Here is a 19,820-nt window from a genome sequence, read left to right on the forward strand (position 1 = left end):
TTTGTTACTGGTGTGGAATGGTTTCTCATGATAACGAAGAATGTTCTCTTTGGCTAAGTAGTAAGGGCTCTTTGAAAGTTGATGACCAACAATCCGGTCCCTAGATTAGGGCTGCATAAGTCAATCCATCTAGGAAATCTGTTATGGATGTCAAGAGCTTCAGAAAGAAAGATACTCAAAGCCACTTAGGTGTCTCTAGTCTTACAGGTACAAGTTCTTCAATTGTGCATGAACGAATTGTGTCATTAAGGCCGGTGTCTGGAACTGTTGAAGGGTCAAAATTTAGTGCTGGTGTTGATTCAAAGATGGTCATGGCACTGCGTCTGGTGGAAGTTGTCCGACAGAGTGAATGGTTAGAGTATGTTGAGGAACGGTTTCAGCATGTTACTCCGATTTTGAAGGAAGCTACAAAGAAGGCAAAGGCTATCACGATGATTGAGACAAACTGCCAGTTGTTGCCAACGTCATTAATGAGGCTTGCGTGTCTTCCAATTGATTAAATGGTAAGGACCGTGTCATAGGGAGCAATGAGAATTCGACTGCTTTAAGGATTCTAGGGTTGCATGGGAAACAGGTTTCAACTGTTATGGTGGGTTCACAAGACATAGGGATTAAGATCGATCCTAAGATTGAGTCCTCTTCTGAAACTCTATCCATTCAATGTTCACACGATGAAAAGGATTATCATTCACATCCTAATCGTTTTATGGCTGTGATGGAGTAAAGGGGGCAAGAATCGAATGTTGATATGGTATAAGCTTGTCAAGCAAACTTTAAACTGGGTTGGGTAGATAGTGATACGACACTAGGAGGTAGGGGTAAACATAAAGATAAAAAGAAAAAGAAAAAAAGAAAAAGGGAATTCATGCTACTGGAGTCAAGCTAGATTGTGTAAAAAAGGGTGGACTTAAAAAAGGAAGGTGGACCAGATTAAGCAGTAGGGTTGGAGTGGAAAATTTGAAGACTAGCAATTTCAACAGTTTTGGTACAAAGCAAAATTTTTCTGGAACATATGAGGCTATGGTCGAGGATACTGAGAAGGAGAAAAAATTGAAATTGGAGAAAGAAACAACTGAGCAAGGTGATATCTTGGCTTCACAATTAGGATTGGCGAAGGTTGTTGAACAGCCCCGTCAGGTCCAATGAGTCTTTTAAGGTAGAACTATCGGGGGCTTGGAAACCAACATACAGTTAATGCCTTGAACAAGATTATTAAGGCACAAGTTCCCAACATAGTTTTCCTAATGGAAACTAAATCTAATAGAGGCTGGATGAAATATGTTCGTGATCAATGTGAGTTTAAACATGGATTTTTTGTGCCTAGTGATGGATCTAGTGGTGGCCTAGCTTTATTATAGAGGAAGGAGGTTACAGTACACATTCAAAACTACTCATCTTCCCACATTGATGCGTTTGTTGATGGGGGTGTTGATAGATGGTGGCATCTTACAGGTTTTTATGGTAACCTGGAAACATCTAGACGTTGTGAATCATGGTCTTTACTTAAGTCTCTCAGTAATTATTCATAGTTACCTTGGCTTGTTATTGGTGATTTTAATGAATTCGTGGGTTTGTTTGAAAAAGGAAGGTGGTGCTTCTAGACCTGCAAGTTAGATGGAATGTTTTAAGGAAGCAATTGATGTGTGTGGACTAAAGGATCTTGGCTTCATTGGTCCTTGGTTTACTTGGTTATATCAGAAATTTGATGGTTCACAAATTCGTGAGAGGTTGGATCGGGCATTGGCTACATGTGATTGGCTGGGTAAGTTTCCTACAGCAAAACTTTATCATCTTTCCTCTTCAGTTTTTGATCACTGCCCGCTAGCTTTGCAGTTTGTTTGAAAACAAAAGAAGCGTAGGTATCATAAACCATTTAAATTTGAATCAATGTGGTTAAAAAATGAAAAATGTGAAGAGATTGTTCAAAGAGCTTGGGATGAGGGTTTGTTGAGTGGTTTGGCCTTCCCTTTAAACTCATGTTTGGAATCATGTCGTGTGAGTTTAGATGCATGGAATAAGAATGACTTTGGGCATGTGGGGCAGCAGATTGCATGTTTGTAGAAAACTCTAGAATGGTTGGAGTTACAACCAACTTCTCCTTCAATCATTGTTGAAATGTAGAAAATAAGAGTTGAGCTGAATTGTTGGTTGGAAAAAGATGATGCCATGTGATTACAGAGATCTAGAATTATCTGATTTCAAGAGGGAGATAGAAATACCAAGTACTTTCACTCTAAAGCTTCTACTTGATTTCAAAATAATTTAATAGATGGTATAGAGGATTCAAGTGGTATTTGGCAGGAGGATATTGGCATTGTAAAGGGTATCATTGTTGATTATTATTCAGGATTATTTTCATCTTCAAAGCCAACAGATTTTAAGAAGTTACTTGATGCTGTGGAGCCCAGTGCTATGAACCAAATGCTTCTTAGGGATTTCTAAGAATCTGAAGTGAAGATAGCTCTAAAGCAAATATATCCACTAAAAGTGTCTGGTCCAGATGATATGCCACCTCTCTTCTTTCAACATTTTTGGCCTTTAATTGGAAATTTTGTTACTAAAATAGTACTTGATTTTCTTAATTTTGCAATTGTTCCTCCAAACTTTAATGAAACTCATATTGTTTTAGTTCCTAAAATTAAAGAGCAAGTAAAAGTTACTGATTATCGCCCAATTAGCTTGTGTAATGTTGTTTATAAGCTAGCCTCAAAGGCGATTGCCAATAGATTGAAGAAGATTTTACCATATATTATTAGTGACATTTAAAGTGACTTTGTGCATGGAAGATTAATAATTGACAATGTTTTGGTGACTTTTGAAACTATGCACCATATTAATAAGAAAAAGGGAGGCAAAACAGGAGAGATGGCACTTAGATTGGATATGAGTAAAGCTTATGATAGGGTGGAGTGGGGCTGCCTTGATAAAATTATGGAGAAATTGGGATTTGAGAGTAGGTGGAGAAAGCTATTGTTGACATGCATCTCTACAGTTACTTATTCTATTCGGATTAATAGGAAACCACATGGGCATATAGTCCCTTCAAGGGGATTAAGGCAGGGAGATCCATTGTCCCCTTATCTTTTTCTCTTACGTGCTGAGGGCCTTTCTGCTTTGATCAAGAAAGGGGTTCGTGATGGTCAGCTAGAGGGTGTTTTTGTTTGTAGGGGTGGACCCAAATTATCTCATTTATTTTTTGTAGATGACAGCCTCATTTTTTGTAGAGCATCTTTGGAAGAATGTGACTCACTACAAAGGATTCTCTAGGTTTATGAGAGAGCTTCTGGCCAACAATTAAATAGTGCGAAGACTTCACTTTTCTTTAGCTCTAATACTGATAAATTAGTCCAAGGTGAAATTAAGCGAAGATTTGGAGCTCAAGTTATTAGGCAACATGAGAAATATCTTGGTCTCCCTTTGATAGTTGGCAGGAAAAGGCATAATACTTTCAATGACATAAAGGAAAAACTTGCAAAGAAGCTAGCTGGATGGAAGGAGAAATTTCTTTCTAAGGCAGGAAAGGAAATTTTGATTAAGGCAGTGGCACAAACAATTTCAACTTATTCTATGAGTTGTTTCAAACTTCCTGATACCTTCTGTGAGGAATTGACGAGTATGATTCGTAATTTTTGGTGGGGTTAAAAACAGGATGAAAGAGAGCTAAATTGGATGAGTTGGGATAAACGTTGCATGCCTAAGGTAGATGGGGGAATGGGTTTTAAGTAGTTGAAGACTTTCAACTTGGCTTTATTAGCTAAGCAAGGTTAGAGATTGCAAATGAGACAAAATTCTCTTGTTTATCATGTCTTTAAAGGAAAATATTTTCCTCATTGTGATTTTGTTGATGCTTCACTTGGTAATAATCCGTCATATGTTTGGCGAAGTCTTATGGCAGCCTAATAGCTTGAGCAACATGGTCTGAGATGGCAGATAAGTTATGGTGTAAATGTGCAGGTGTGGAAGGATAAATGGTTGCCAAGTTCTTTAACCTATAAAGTTGTTTCCCCAAGGTTGAATTCACTAGCGGATCTCTGAGTTTCTGAGCTTATTGATCCGGTTAATAGGTGCTGGAATCTCCATTTGTTACAGCAATTGTTCTTACCTTTTGAAGTGGAGGAAATTAGCAGCATTCCACTTAGTGATTCTCTTCCCACTGATAAGCTAATCTGGACAAGGACCTTTAATGGTTTGTTTACTGTTTGAAGCGCCTATAAACTTGCTATGGAAAGCTCTGCTGAATCTATTGATGCATCTTCTTCGAATGATAGTAACTTGCACTGCTTTTGGAAGAAATTGTGGTGGTTACCAACACCTCATAAAGTTAGACATTTTTTATGGCGTGCTTGCCATGATATTCTTCCAACAAAAGCGAATCTCAAGTGACAAAAAGTATTATCTGACGATCTTTATGAGGAATGTATGCTAGAGCTTGAAACTTTAGGCCATCTATTTTGGTCATGTCTGAGAGCTAAAGGGGAGTAGAGCTGTGCAGGGATTTTTACTCCGGATGGTGCAGGTCAGTTCAATAGCTTTATGGAGTTAGCATGGAAAATCATAATGGTTGATCATTGTGATGACTATGCAGTTGCTTTGATGGGAACGATTGCTTGGAGGTTGTGGGGTAATCGAAATGAAACTCATAATGGTGGAAAGAGGCTTGGTGAATTGGAGTTGTGTCGTGATGCTTCTCTTTAGCCGTTGGAATTTCAGGATGCCACTGCTGCTGTTGTATCGTTGCTAACTGAACCCGTGGTCCAACAATATTGGTTGCCTCCCTCAAATCAGTTGTATAAAGTGAATGTAGATGGGGCTGTTTTCAAAGCAAGGAAGGAATCTTGGGTCAGCATGATAATTCGTGTTGCTAATGGTTTGGTTGTGGCTACATTGAGCAAAAAATTCCATGCTCCTTTAGGTCCTTTAGAGGTGGAAACCAAAGCATTTGAATCTGGGTTGCAATTTGCCAAAGATGTGGGATTATAGGAGTTCATTTTGAAAGGTGACTCTCTCAATGTGGTTCGTGCCCTTCAAGGTTTATCGTCTCCGTCAGCTTCGATAATGCATATAATATATAGAATTCAAAACTCTTGTCATGATGCTAAGAAAGTGTTGTTTTCTCATATATGTAAACAAAGAAATAAACCTGCCCATCTCTTAGCAAAACATGCTATTAGTATTGTTGACTTTATGAGTTGAATGACAGAGAATCCTTATTTTTTGGAACAAACTCTCCATTAGGATGTAATATTTTCTTCTCTCTAGTGAAAGTTTTCAAGTTTGCTATAAAAAAAAAAAATCAAAAGAGTCGGCGGCTGGACACATTTGCTAAATCGGCGCGTGGTATTGCCAACAACTCCACGCCACAGGTGGTTGTAAATTTGTAATTTGAGAATTGAACGCAAAATCAAAATTTGACTCACTCTAAAATAAAAAGAAAAAGGTTCTCTCTCTCTCTCTCTCTCTCCGGTCTACTTCGTTTCGTTCTCCATCTCTCTTTTTTCTCTTGAGTTGGTTTGATAAGAATGTCTTCTTCCGGCTTAAGCGGAGGAGGAGGAGGAGGAGGAGGAGGAGGAGATACAGCAACGGCGCCTCAACCTCAACTGTACTTCTGCCACCAATGCAACCATACGGTGACAATAACTCCTTCACCTGCCTCCGATCTCGCCTGCCCTACTTGCCATGGTGGGTTTCTTGAAGAACTGGAAAACCCTAACCCTAATCCTCATCCTTTTTTCTCAAATCCCTTTTTTTATTCTTCCTCTTCTTCTTCCGACCTTCCTGTACCAGGTGCGCTTCCCCTATTATTCTCCTCCTCTTCCTCCTCCTCCTCCTCTTCTTCCGCCTCCCCCATCTTCAATGATCTCTCCGCCCTCTTCGGACCCCACCCTCACCCCCACGCCGGTTTTGCTCCCACTCGCTCATCTCCCTCTCCCTCTCCTTTCGACGACCCTGATGCTTTCAACCCCTTTGTTTTCCTTCAGAACTATCTCCAAAACCTAGGCGGCAACGTTGAGGTCGTCATTAATTCTGGAGGCGGTGACTCCCCCTTTCGTGCCGGTATGGGTATTGGCGGCTCCCCTAATGTCAATCTTGGCGACTATTTCTTCGGCCCGGGACTCGAACAGTTGATCCAACAGCTGGCTGAGAATGATCCTAACCGATACGGTACACCCCCGGCATCCAAATCGGCTGTCCAGACATTACCGGATATTAAGATTTCTAAGGATTTGTTGGCTTCGGATTCATCTCAGTGTGCCGTCTGCAAGGATTCCTTCGAGCTCGGCGAGGAGGCCAAGCAGATGCCATGTAAGCACATTTACCATCCTGATTGTATTCTGCCTTGGTTGGAATTGCATAATTCTTGTCCTGTGTGTCGGTATGAGTTGCCCACCGATGATCCCGATTACGAGCAGAGGACTCGTGGTGTTGCCACTGCCAGGCCGGTGTCTGCAGGTGCTGACAATCAGGCTCAGACTGAGACTGGTTCAACTTGGGGTGCTCCAGCAGGTGGGAATATTGGTGGTTCTGCTTCTGCTGCCACTGGCATTGCTAGTGGAATTCAGAATCAGACTGCGAGCTCTGGAGAAATCCCACCAACCCCAAGGACTATGGAGCGGAGATTTAGGATCTCATTGCCATTTCCATGGCCATTTGGTAGGACATTGGGGTCAACTGCAGAGACCAGCAATAGTGGGAGTGGCACTGGCAACAACAGCGGAGGCAATGGTGGGGAAGGGAACTCGGGAAATAGAGGGAATAACAACTTCCAATCAGAGACCAGACAGGAAGATCTTGATTGAGGACCAATGCAAATGCTCTTGTTGTAAGCACGGAACCTTCCTCTTTTTTTTTTTTCAATTCTTTTCATTTCTCTTATCTGATTGCTTATGTTCATAAGTATCAAATATCTGTAAATTGGATGGTCTATGCTTTGCTTTGATTGTCTTTCTATGCATGTCATATAATTCTCTTGCATTCTAGAGCTTTTGTGAATGGTGCTAGGCAAGCTTGAGTTTTTTGATTTTGTTTGGTAGTTTGCAGTTTTGAAGTTTTTGTGCTTTGTGTAAATGCTCCTCTTATGGAATTAAGTATGTATAAGTCACTTTTGATGTGTTGTGTTTGTGTTGACAAGTGGTTCAGTATTTCGGTAGCCTTTGTTACTTATCCCGAAAAAAAAAAAAAAAAAAAGCTTTTGGTAGCCTTTGTCATATATGGAAAAATTTCCTGTGGGTGGTTGGGAGCTTGACTAACTTCTTAGACGCATGAGTTTTTTGATCTATAGGGGGCTCTAGGAAATTGATTGTTGTGTTAGACTTTGTGATGTGTGTGTACGTTGTGCAGTCCTTCAATTAAATTGATTATAACCTTTCAAAAGTAGAAAATAGGTTGGTCAGGATTAAGGCAACATGCCATTTTGTCTTCATGTGGTACTCTCCCATTCTATTGGGCACATCCAAAGCGGTCAATATTTACTTTAGAAACTATTAGAGCATAGTTTTCAGTTGCTACTCTATTTTGAGAGAAGGGAGAGGTTGTCACTCTTTCTACATCGTAGGGGTGGTTTACTTGAATGCAGTGTTGGTTATAACACTAGGCGCTCTCAAGCACAAAAGTCTCCTGAAGCCTAGGCACAAAGTGCAAGCGTGTGCCTGATTGAAGTGAAGTGCACATTTAAAAAAAAAGACTCCTTTTTTTTTTGGATAGGTAAGAAAGACGTATATTCAAAAAGCTGCTAAATGTAAAGTAGCACCAGCATATCAAAAGTACAAAAAAAGATGGAAAAGCAAAAACTTAAAAAAAAAAACACTAATTACAAAGAAGAAGAGAGCTAAGGAATAAAGGAAGAGAATCATTAGATGTGAGTCCCCAGGCCCTAACCCAGTCAAAAAGGGAACCAAAAAAGAGAGCAAGCAATTTGTCATCGAATCTATCCAAATCCTCAAATGCTTGCTGGTTGCCTTCCTTCCAAATACACCATATCAAACACAATAGAACTAAATTCCAAATGTGAGATGAATGCTTCCCCAACCAATTCCACCAACCAAATAGAAAATCTGACATCGTACATGAGGGGACCCATGAAATCTCAAAAATTCTAAAGACAAAGCACCATAACCGATAAGCCTTTCCACAATGTAACAACAAATGATCCACTCTCTCCCCACAACGACACATAATGCACCAGTCAATGCAGTCAAAGCCCCTAAGCCGCAAGTTATCTCCTGTGAGAATCCTATCCCATGCGGCTGTCCAAGCAAAGAAAGAGACATGCCGAGGTGCCTTAACCTTCTAAATACCTTTTCATGGAAAAACATAAAATCTTGGCTCCCTGCATCATACTTCTCTAGTTGGAGACAACTCGACCTCGAGTTTTGAAGTGATGTAGGATCAGAACTCCATTACTTAGTACTTGCTTCAATATAGGAATCACCTTTGGGAGTACGGAGAATAGCAAGCTTAACTTTCCATCACATCAGTAAATTCTTTAGGAATAGCAAAATCAATGTGTGGAATCAATATAATCTTATCTTGATCCATTAGAAGCACCATGGTATCCACTTTCTCTACTTTCGCAAACTATTTTGTGTTATGCACCATGGAAGGCTGATCAAAAGCAGATTCATTAATTTCCCCTATCGCATCATGTGCACTCTCTAATGTTACACTTGTGGAACTTTCTCTTCATCAATGATAATGGAATCATCATCTTCAACAATGGGTAATGTATTTGACACTTCAATAGGTTGAATTAAGTCTGCTACACATGGTTCAGATATTTCACCTTGTTGTTTAGGCTCCTTAGTAGGTTCTTCTTGTCACACAAGTGAAGCAACCTCCATTGAAACTAAGGGCTTGTGGTGAGCATCTAAAGTATCACACCCAAATTTAGGTTTCTTGAGCATTGCAAAGTAATCTTGATCTAATTTCATGAGATTCTCAAGTTTGTTTTCTATTGCAGTGTATTTGTGTTCTAATTCAATTGAAGATAGCACTGGAGTGAAGTCAAGACTAGAATTTGAACCAAAGTTCACCTTGGGCTTAGCACCAGATTTTGAACAAAAATTCACCTTGACCCTGGGACTAGAATTTGAACAAAAAGTCGCATTAGGCTTAGAACTAGAAATTGTTCGAACATTCATCTCATCTTCAAATTGAGGTACACGGCTAGGTGCAGGTCTATCCCATTGATTGAGATTGTTATCTCGTATTTGTCTCTTTTGTTGATAAGGTGGGGGAACATATTTCTCCCTTTTTTCTAATATGATGAGGAACATATTTCTCTCTCCTTTGCTCATAGGATGGGGGAATATATCTCTCAATGAGTATTTCCTTCATTTCTTTCCAATCAGTTATGGGAGGCTTACCCTTGCTAATGCGAAGGTCTTCAACATCTTGCTAGTAATCTCTAGCTCTACTTATTAGTTTCATTTTGGCAAACCTAGCCCTTCTCACATATGACAAACCTATTTGTTCAAAAACTCATCTATCTCATATAACCACTCATTGAAGATGCATGGATCTTGACGACCATCAAAAGAAGGTGCTTCTAATATAACCATGATTAATAATAAATCTTAATGAAGAGTTATAGCAAAACCTGTATTGATGACATTGCTGGTTGCTGTCCAAATTGTGAGTCTGGGATGGACTTGTCTGATCAGCCCAGATGCTTCCTGGATTGCAGGTTTGAAGGGGCATAAAAGTAAAAAGGATATCAGGCCAATGGGCTGGTACATACACTAGCAAATCAGGCCCAACAATCTTGCTTTGGCTCTTGATTTTTTGAATAAAATAAAAAACACGTGACAAACTTATGGATGAAAAAGACAGCACCTTTACAACTCTAAAAACATTTCAAAGAACTCAACAAAATCGAAGAGGAAGCAAGGAGTGAAAATAACGGCACTGAGGGGATTACAGCGTGGCGCGAGGCTGAAGTGACAGCGTCAGCCTCAGATTGAGTGGTACAGTAGTGTTGCAGCCGCATTGAGTGGATTGTTGGCTTGGCGGTATCGTGGGTTAACAGTAGAGATTTTTGGGTTGAGTGTTTGGCTGATGGGGTTCTCGGCTGTTGGTGGGTGGGGTGTTTAGTGGTGGTGGAAGGTGTTTTTTTTTTTGGCTTTGATGAGGATGAGATCTACTTGGTTCTGGCAGTGTTGTGATGGCTGGGTTTCTGGTGCTGGAAAACAGACTGCTTTATTTTTTATTTGGTTTGGTTTGGGTGAGCAGATTTGGTGGCGGTTGGAGTTTGTGGGTGTGGGTGGCTGTTTATGCTTAGACAAATTTGGAGTGGGTTTGAAATGATCGGACGCCCTGATACCAAGCCAATGTAGCACACAATAGGAAAATGTCAAATAAAAAGGAACAAATGTAACAACAGAACAAACCCTAGGCTTTACCACTTAGAATCAGTGGAGTGAATTCCGTACCGTACCGGCCGGTACAGCCGGAATTTATCGTACCGGCAGGTGAACCGGTACAAAAACACCCATGATTCGTACCGCTTAAAATACCGGTCCTTACCGGACTATACCGGACGTACCGCCAAATATCGGACATCTCGGCCGAAAAATTGAGTTCCGGCGGTACTGAAAACTTGAAGAAAATGGAAGAAGTTAAAAGCAAAAAGCTCACGATCTTGTCCTCACCGGCTGTTTTCCAATGTTTTCAGCCATTGCCAGCCTTCCTCCTCCTCCTCTTCCTTCTTCTTCTTCTTCTTCTTCTTCTTCTTCTTCTTCTTCAGTTTTCACTGAGACTGCACCAGCTTTTACTTTAGTTGTGTGTGTCCTCTTGTTTCATGTGCCTTTTGTTTTGATTGTGTGTGGCTTTTGTTTAATATATTTTGTGTGAGGCCTGAGTCTTCTGACACCCCACGTGAACTAGAAATGAGCAATTTCAAAAATGCTTTGACTTATAGCTGGCTGCCACTCAAATTGATAAGCCATTTTATGTTTTTTTTTAAATAATTAATATTACCTTTTTAGTTCTTTATTATTATTATAATATAGTATGTAAGGATATATTAATGGGTTGATATTTGAGCAAGAAATAATCATATTAAAAATAAGCAATTAATTTAGAGAAATATGCTATTATAAATTTAAGGATTTTTATATAGATTTATAAATAATTTTAAATAAATAATCAAGTATGTCTATATATATAAAATAATAGCGATAAATCCGAAACGGTACACCGGTATTGACCGGTATCCGAAATATATCGTACCACTGGTCAAACCGGTACAGCCTCCGGTACGGTATTGACTTCCTTGCTTAGAATCTGCTTGCAAACCCTAGGCATCACCACCTAGGGGTGTTTGGCATCGACATCAAACAAAGGGAAACAAGGGAGGAGACATTTCTCAACTCATAATAATATTATTCTTATTCAAATTCCAGTCTTTCACCACTACAAGAGTACTAGTTAAATAGGGTTTAGGAGATTACAACAATATGGAAAATATCTAATTTAAATCCCTAAAAACCCTCAATGTTAATAACCAAATTCAAATTCAAAAATATATTAATTGCAAATTAAAACATAAAATCTTGGTTCCCTGCATCAAATGCTTTTGTGGATATGAGGTCCTAGAAGTTATCTAATGCCAATTGGTTTCTCTTTCGGATGATTTAGATTGATGTTTATAACTAGGCCTGATCGTTAAAGCTGTCATTCAAAACCATGTTCGAAGTCCATGGAGGGTCCAAAGCTTAAGATTTGTTTCCTTTTTGGCTGCTAATGATAATTTTGTTGAATTTTAATTGGGGAAAATTACATTTTACCATCCTAAACTATACCCCATATTAAACTTTGTGCCCTAAACTTTTTGAATGCTCATTTTGCACTCTAAACTATGACCCTTGTTACACTTTGCACCCTGATGTTAACTTTGTTATTAACTTGGATGGAAATTTAAAGTTTAGGATGTAAAGTGTAATAAGGAGTGTAGTTTAGAGTGGTAAAGTGTAATTTATCTTTTGTTTTTAAAGCATTGAGAAGAGGGGCAATTAGGTCTTTTCATGTGGTGCCATATTTTCCATCTAAATTAACAATACTTAATGTCAGGGTGTAAAGTGTAATAAGGAATATATTTAAGGTGCAAAATGTAGTCAATGGTATAGTTTAGGGTGGTAAAATGTAATTTTTCCTTTAAATTGTTCGCGGACATTTTGATTCTGTTGTGAATTTTATTACAACCCTATTGTACATAAATGGGTCTTTTGTAAGTAGGCCTGTTCTCATTTTATGGGCCTCCTTTTGAAGGCAATGAACTGATTGTAATACAGTAGGTGTGTAGCACATGAATCTTACTCTTGCCTTAGAGCTTACATAAGTAGTAGGCTTGTTGCCCAGCTCAATGGATTGGTAAACCTTGCAGTTGTTGAATACAAAAATTTTCAATTAGAATTAATGATTATTCTGGTTAACAGAGCCTTGTCCATATTTGAATTAAGAATGAAAGGTTAATTAATTTTGTTGGATTGAGATCAGTCTTTATTTTCTACTGAATCTGATGACTGATGTGGAAGCTTTGGCTCTTATCTAGGTTCCAAGGTATCTAATATGCCCTTAAGATATCTGGAGCTGCCTTTGGACTCTAGATTTAAACCATACTTAAGGTGATGAAAAGGAGATTAGTGAGATGGAAGAAGTTTTATTCGTCTAACGGAAGTAGGCTTACCTTAATAAAGAGCATGCTATCAACTTTGCCTACTTATTGTCTCTCTTTTTCCTATTCCGTCTAGTGTTGCTATGCGTATTGAGAAGTTGCAAAGGGATCTTTTATGGAGTGTTTTAGGAGATGAGTTTAAGAAGTTTGGTATCTTTCAACCAATCTTTATTGGGTAAATAGCTTTGGCGTTTTGCCATGGAGAAAGATGCTTTTTGGAGGGATTTAGTTAATAAAAATTTGGCACTTAATTGGTTGGTGCTTGAAGATTGGTAGGGGTCTTACAGAGTGTTTCTTTGGAAGCATATTAGAAGGGGTTGGGGTACATTTTCCAGATTCATTAAATTTAGGTCAGTGATGCCACTAATGTTCATTTTTGGCATGACTGGTAGTGGGGACAAGGTTCTTAAGGAGGCATCTTCTAACTTGTACAGAATTGCTCATAATAAGGAGGCTGTTGTGGCTGTGATGTTATGAGATGGAATGCAGGCAATCATCATCGGGATATTACTTTTTTAGAGCCATTCAGAATTGGGCGATGGATATGCTAACAAAATGCCTTAATCTCATCTATTCTACAAAGATTAGAGAAATGCTGAAGATCAAATACCTTGGATGTCAACAAGAAGCAGGTTGTCTAATGTAAAGCCCTATAGAGTGTTTTATGCTGGAGGTATGCATTCTTTTCCCTGTAAAAAGCATTTGGAGGGTAAAAGTTCCCACAGAAGTAGCTTCTTTTGCTAGCATTTGGAGGGTAAAAGTTCCTACAAAAGTAGTTTCTTTCACTTGGACTGCTGCTTGTGTGAAAATTCCTACAAAAGATTATGAAAAGGAAGAAAGATCGAAGAGGGCTGAGGCTAGGGGGGAATTGGAAGACAATGCTTCTGGAGGAAATTTTGTGGCAGCAAAAATCCAGGGCACTATGGTTGAAAGAGATTGACAGAAACACAAAATTATTTCATTTTTTGGCAAATTCCCACCGGAGGAACGATTTCATTAGGAAATTGTCCAATGTCGTAGGGAGGACCAAGAGGAGTTATGCGAGGAAATAGTTCATTTCTAAGAATTTTTGTATTCTGAACCAGAAACTTAGAAACCTTATTTTGATGGTTTATCTTTCCACATGATTGATGATGGAGATGTGAATTGGTCGGAGAGTGTTATTGATGAAGAGGAATTTCACGAGGCGATAAAATCTATGAATGGAGACAAAGCTCCTTGTCTGGATGGATTTTTGATTGCCTTTTTTCAATGCTGCTAGGATGTGGTGAAAGCGGACATGATGGGCAATTTTCAGTCTTTTCATGAAGCTATTTTGTTTGAGTGAAGCCTGAATGTCCATTTTCTTGCACCTATTCCCAAGAAGGTAGGGTTGTTGATGTTAAAGACTTTAGACTAATCAGCCATATCGGAGAATGTACAAAATTTGATGAAGGTCATGGCAAACTTGCTGAAATCAGTACTTGGGAAGGTCTTTTCCATTTCTTGGAATGCATTCATCAAAGGTAGGCAGATTTTGGAATTTTTTTTTAATAATGTCAAATGAATGCCTTCATAGCCGTTCGCTATGGTATGCCTGCAGTGTTACGTAAACTGGACTTGGAGAGGGCCTGCGACCATGTCAATTGGAATTTCCTGCTTTATTTATTGGAGAGATGTGGTTTTGGGGAGTCAATTAGAATTTCCTGCTTTATTTATTGGAGAGGTGGTTTTGGGGAGAAGTGGTGAAAATGGATCCAGTTTTGCATCTCTACAATGCAATTCTCTTTTATCACTAATGGCAGCCCTAGTGGTTCTTTTAGTAGCTCCAGAGGACTAGACCAAGGAGATCCATTATCCCCCTCGTTTATCCATAGTCATTGAGGCTTTGAGTCATTTATTAGATAGAGCAGTAGAGGGACATTATCTAATGTGGGCCGATATAAATTATTGAATGTAAAAGATAGTGTAGTCAATTTGAGATGATCAATCTCCTGAACTTAGAGAGGGAGTAGACTTTTTGGGTTAATTTTCTACTTGCTTCATGCATAATTTTTGCTTACATAAATACTAGTAAGGAGATAAACCTCATCACAACCAAGTCCTAAAATATAGGATCCAACTCTTATTTAAATTTAAATACAAATTGAAATTACATCCTAATCCTCATCCTAATTTACTGCAGAAATCCTAATCCTAATCTACAGTAGAATTTTATTCAAATTCAAACTTCTTCGACTTTTACATGATTATTTGCCATGTGGTCTTGGGACACAACATTCCTTTCCCATTCAGATGAATCTTGTTCTCATGATTTTGAGACATGGAAATTGATGTTTGCTCACATCAATTAGAGAATACTCAGCCTCAAATTTTGAAGTGTTGAAAGATAAGAATTTGGATATTTGATACTTGTGCCAATTCTTCAACCACTTTTGTGAGCACTAGGAACATAAATACCTCACATCCTTGAATTCATTGGGAATGACAAACTTAGTGTGTGGAATTGAGGTAGGCCTATTCGAAATCACGAGAAGATCCCTTTGATCTATCTTTTCTACTTTGTTGATCATTTGATCTTCAAAGGCAAATTTTGTAGCAAGTGCACCCTCCAACGTAATAATCTATTGAATTGTTGGTGATTTTTGGAGTAGGAAATTAAGGAGCAGCAATGAAAACCATGTGGTAGTGAGGTGTTGTGGAGAAAGGATTCATTGACATTGAGAATCCACCAAAAGGGATCTCCGCTGTTGAATCTTGATAGCTCCATGGATGATTGCTCAGACACCAAATGATGTGACTTGGGATCAATTACTAAATGTAAAAGATAATGTAGTCAATTCGAGATGACCAATCTCCTGAACTAGAGAAAGAATAGACTTTTTGGGTTAATTTTCTGCTTGCTTCATTCATAATTCCTACGTACATAAATACTAGTGAGGAGATAAACCTCATCACACCCAAGTCCTAAAAAATAGAATCCAACTCCTATTTAAATTTAAATACAAATTGAAATTAATTCCTAATCATCATCCTAATCTACTGTAGAATTTTATTCAAATTCAACTTCTTCGACTAATTATTGCAAGGTGGCCTTGGGACACAACATTATCTAAGAAGCACCGATACTGGTATCCGTAAGATTTAGTGACACACATTATCTAATTATTAAATATATTTTTATCTTTTATATGCTCATCAATCAAACCCATACAATTTATTAAAAGGTATTAAATTAAACCCATGTTTCATGTAATATCCTAATCTCTAGCCAAAGTACCAATTCATTAATAATAATGTAAATAGACATTAATATACAAAAGATGATAATAATACACAGTATGAACACTGAATTAGAAAAAAGTTGTATTTGAGTTAGTCAAAAGGTATTAAATTGTAGGTATAACTGTCACTTAAAAAAATATAATTTTTCCAATCCATGAAAATGTGGATATACCTTTTAAAAAGTGAATCTATAAACTCTCAAAGTGGGAATCCGGATTCCCTTGACTTATTTGCAGCCAAGCATAGGAATGCTTGGGAATTTAAGAGGATTCCTAGGAATGGTCCAGAATTCAGATACTCACCTTTTAAACGTAATGCTTGGGACTCTAAAGAGGTTTCCTAAAAACCAATAAGGGGACAAAAAAAAAAAATCTAAGAGGTTTCCTAAAAGATTACTCCCAACCAAACACTTTGTAAGATCTGAGAGAATAGCTAAAAGAGGTTAGGGATTTAGAAGAACCTTGCAATCTTGAATATAGATATTTTAATGTTCCAAACAACCCTTTTAGAGTGCACTTGGCCTCTGCCTTCTACCTACCTACCTATTATTTTGACTATTATATTTGATGCCAAAAATGGAGCTGGAGCTCTAGAGCACCAATCAAATTATCAGTGCTGTTCATATATTCATTCCCTGTGACATTAAAGATGATGTGGCTCATTGACTCTCTCACCCATTTAACATGTCAGATTTTGAAAGAAGTTAACTGAAAGTCTGAAACTTGATATTGGAATATGTAGTTACATCAGATTTTGTGTTGTTTTCGTTTTTAATACATTCTTAGGTTCTTAGACAATAAGCATAACAATAAGTCTCTTCTTGCCATATAATTGTCCAGAGATTATGTGTGCCCAAGAGATTGTTTGTTAAATTCATTCCTTTTGAAAGACTTGGAAAGTGTTCAGTTTCTTGTTTTCAGCTGAGTTTTTTATATTATTAACATTTATTACTGGCTTAGTGTATCTCTAGTACCTTTTTATAAATTGTTTCCCCCTCTCTCTATATTGCCATGACTAATTTATGTGCAATGAGTACTTTGTGGACATTTCTCTATAATCAACAAAATTGGTGCTTGTGGTTTTCTCAAGATGATCCTCGACTTCAAAAGCTACTATTTAGGTGTTGTTTTTAGTTCAGGTTATTGGATGCTTAATTATTGAATGCTAAGGCCAAGAGCTTTGTAGCTCAATGGTGTACCTGCTTTCCACTTTATTAGGAGAACCAAGGTTTGAATCCCCATCTAATTGTTATAACTATCAAATTATTAGCAACACTATATATATATATATATATATATATATATATATATATAGAGAGAGAGAGAGAGAGAGAGAGAGAGAGAGAGAGAGAGAGAGAGAGAGAGAGCTATAGGGTGTAAAGTTGTAGAACCTGGCCAGTTAGGAACAATGTAATTTTTTTTTTTTTTTTTGCTTTGGCAAATTAAAGTTGTGGGTGATGGTCAAATTGTTGAAAGATTTTATTGCCAGATGACAAATCTTATTCAGGTAACCCCAATTTCCCTGAGGTACTTGTGTGTACTGTGATTTGATTTCAAGAACCTTCACATGAGTGTGATGCTACTTGATCATGGGACCAGACCATATCGATTGTTGTTTTGATTTGATGGGTGCGTCTAGAGACTAGAATTATATAATGTTTGTATGATCAATAAAATTTTATGCTTCTGTTTTTGGTTTGTAGTGCTGCATAGGGTCAATGTTGCTGTACTCATTTATAAAATAATGTTACTGTACTCATATAATTGTGTACTTACTATACAAAGTGCTCGACAATCATTGAAGCAATCTGATATGTTAGATTGGTTTGAATTATTACAGGGGGGATTTTCTTGAGTTGCTTCAGATATTGATACCTTGGGACCTTTTATGGATTTTTGCTGGCTGTATCTGTTCCCCCACCCCCCTCCTTCCTGGCTTTAAAATATATAGTGCTCTGATGCAATAATCTTATGATTTTTCCTATTTAAATATTTGATTCTTTGTTCCTTTTGGCAGGTATGAAGACTGGTCTGAATCTGCAAGCATTGAACATAGAAAAGATCTTACGTGTTAATGATTAGTGAGAGTTGCATTTAAGTATTTTGTCATAATAATCATAGGTAAATGCCCATCTCCAATTTGATGTTTTGAATTCTTTATAGATTTCATTTTACGAGAATTATTGTGCATTGTAAAATTTTACCATTTGGGGACCAATCTATACTTTTTGGAATGTTATTTTTCATCAAACCCTTTTTCAGTTGCACGTGTTGAGATCTTTAGTGATAAGCTTCAATTGACAATATTTTCCTTGGGGAATGTTTGGAAGGAGGAAGATACTGGGAGAAGAGAGCAGAATTTTAGTATCTGACACCCCTTCACCCCTCTCTTCCCTATCTTTCCACCTCACTCCATCCAAACAAATGATTAGTCTATACTGTACATACACCATGGTTCATACATTTGTTGCTATGCCATCAGTGTACTGATACGAGGTGTTTTGCAATGTCTTGTGGAAATGAAATATGCTATTGTCCTCTCTGTTGATTTTGTACACACGAACACAGTATTTAAATCATCACAGCAATAATAAGTACATTTTTTTTAGAACAGATGGAGAATGTTTACTATAACGGCACATTAATAATGGATATAACCTTGCATTATTTAAATTATTAGGAAATTCTAATAGACTGTCATGGCAAATTACAACTTACTCACTTGTGGTTTAACCGAAATTTAAGTTGCTTACTTGTGGTTTGAAATTTGACACTTTATTCATCTAAGGTTAGCTTTATAATCTTTCTGTTAAAAATATTGCTAAATATGTAATTTTGCTCAACTTTTATATTTCTCCCTTCCAAAAACATAAAAACACAAGATCAAATAAGATGAAGGGTAATCAAGTGAAACACTTGCATTATAAGATTTTAAACCACAGAGACAAGTAGCTTAAATTTCGGTCAAACATTAGGTAGGTAAAATATCAAATTTCAAACCATAGCTGAACAATTTAAATTTCGGTCAAGTCATAGGTGAGTAAGTTATAATTTGCCCTATTACATATGAGGTTTTTATATTAATGTCATTACCTAAAGGAGGGGGAAAAATAGCCTATAAACCTGACTCCTTTTTCTAAAGTGGCATCTTTTCATGCACTTAGGTTTGTTTTGATCAAGAGATAAAATATTTAGTTTTTCTTTATGTGGGATTGGTTTAAGGGGTGGGTGGAAAAGTGATAAAGGATGAAAATCCTATCTGTTTAGTTGAAAAGAAAAATGTTGAATGTTAACATTTAGGAAAGGGGGAAAGAAAAGGAAATTAACATGGAGGGAGGAGGGGTAGATGGGTAAATTCCCATCTAAGTCCCTCCTCGTTTTCTCCCTAATTTGGGGAAAAAACAAAACATTTCCCTATTTGTTTTCTTCTCCCTTTTCCATCTCCAAAAATTACCCCAATCAAATGGGATCTAAGTGTATGTGGGGTCCAAGGGGGGAAGGGTTGGGTCAAGCTACAAGGGACAACAAAAATTTCGAACCATTATTATAAAATAAAAAAGAAAAAAAGAAAAAGAAAAAGGATATTCCTTTATAATAGTAGAATGGAGGGGGAAGATTATGGGCTCAACACTCATTGCCTAAGTGAATGTATAACGTATCAATTCAAAAATCGTTCATATTGACATTTGTTGATACCTATTTTCGTGACACATTCTCTATAAGCCCAACTCAATCGAGCCCGACCTCATTATGGGCCCAATTCTTGTATTATATTATTTTTTATTATTTTAAGCATGGCCCAAGCCCATGCAATATATGAGGGAAATTGAGGAAGTGTGATTTGGAGGGTATGAGTCAGTTCCTTTCGGACCTTTTGCATGAACCCA

At 37.7% G+C, this 19,820-nt stretch overlaps 1 protein-coding gene across 1 annotated transcript; it reads left to right on the forward strand.

Moving 5' to 3' along the window:
- The first annotated feature begins 5,393 nt into the window (after positions 1–5,393).
- LOC142631505 (E3 ubiquitin-protein ligase RING1-like) lies at positions 5,394–18,194 on the forward strand. The gene is made up of 2 exons (XM_075805671.1): positions 5,394–6,820; positions 17,951–18,194. Exon 1 carries the CDS (start codon positions 5,520–5,522, stop codon positions 6,795–6,797), a length of 1,278 nt encoding a protein of 425 aa, XP_075661786.1. The 5' UTR covers positions 5,394–5,519; the 3' UTR covers positions 6,798–6,820; positions 17,951–18,194.
- Positions 18,195–19,820: the final 1,626 nt, after the last annotated feature.

The sequence above is a fragment of the Castanea sativa genome, chromosome 4, assembly GCF_040712315.1.
Source record: "Castanea sativa cultivar Marrone di Chiusa Pesio chromosome 4, ASM4071231v1".
Classification (NCBI taxonomy): Eukaryota; Viridiplantae; Streptophyta; class Magnoliopsida; order Fagales; family Fagaceae; genus Castanea; species Castanea sativa.

Excerpts from the sequence above, each read along its gene's own strand:
- LOC142631505 (XM_075805671.1), top strand. The coding sequence starts at position 5,520 with ATGTCTTCTTCCGGCTTAAGCGGAGGAGGAGGAGGAGGAGGAGGAGGA.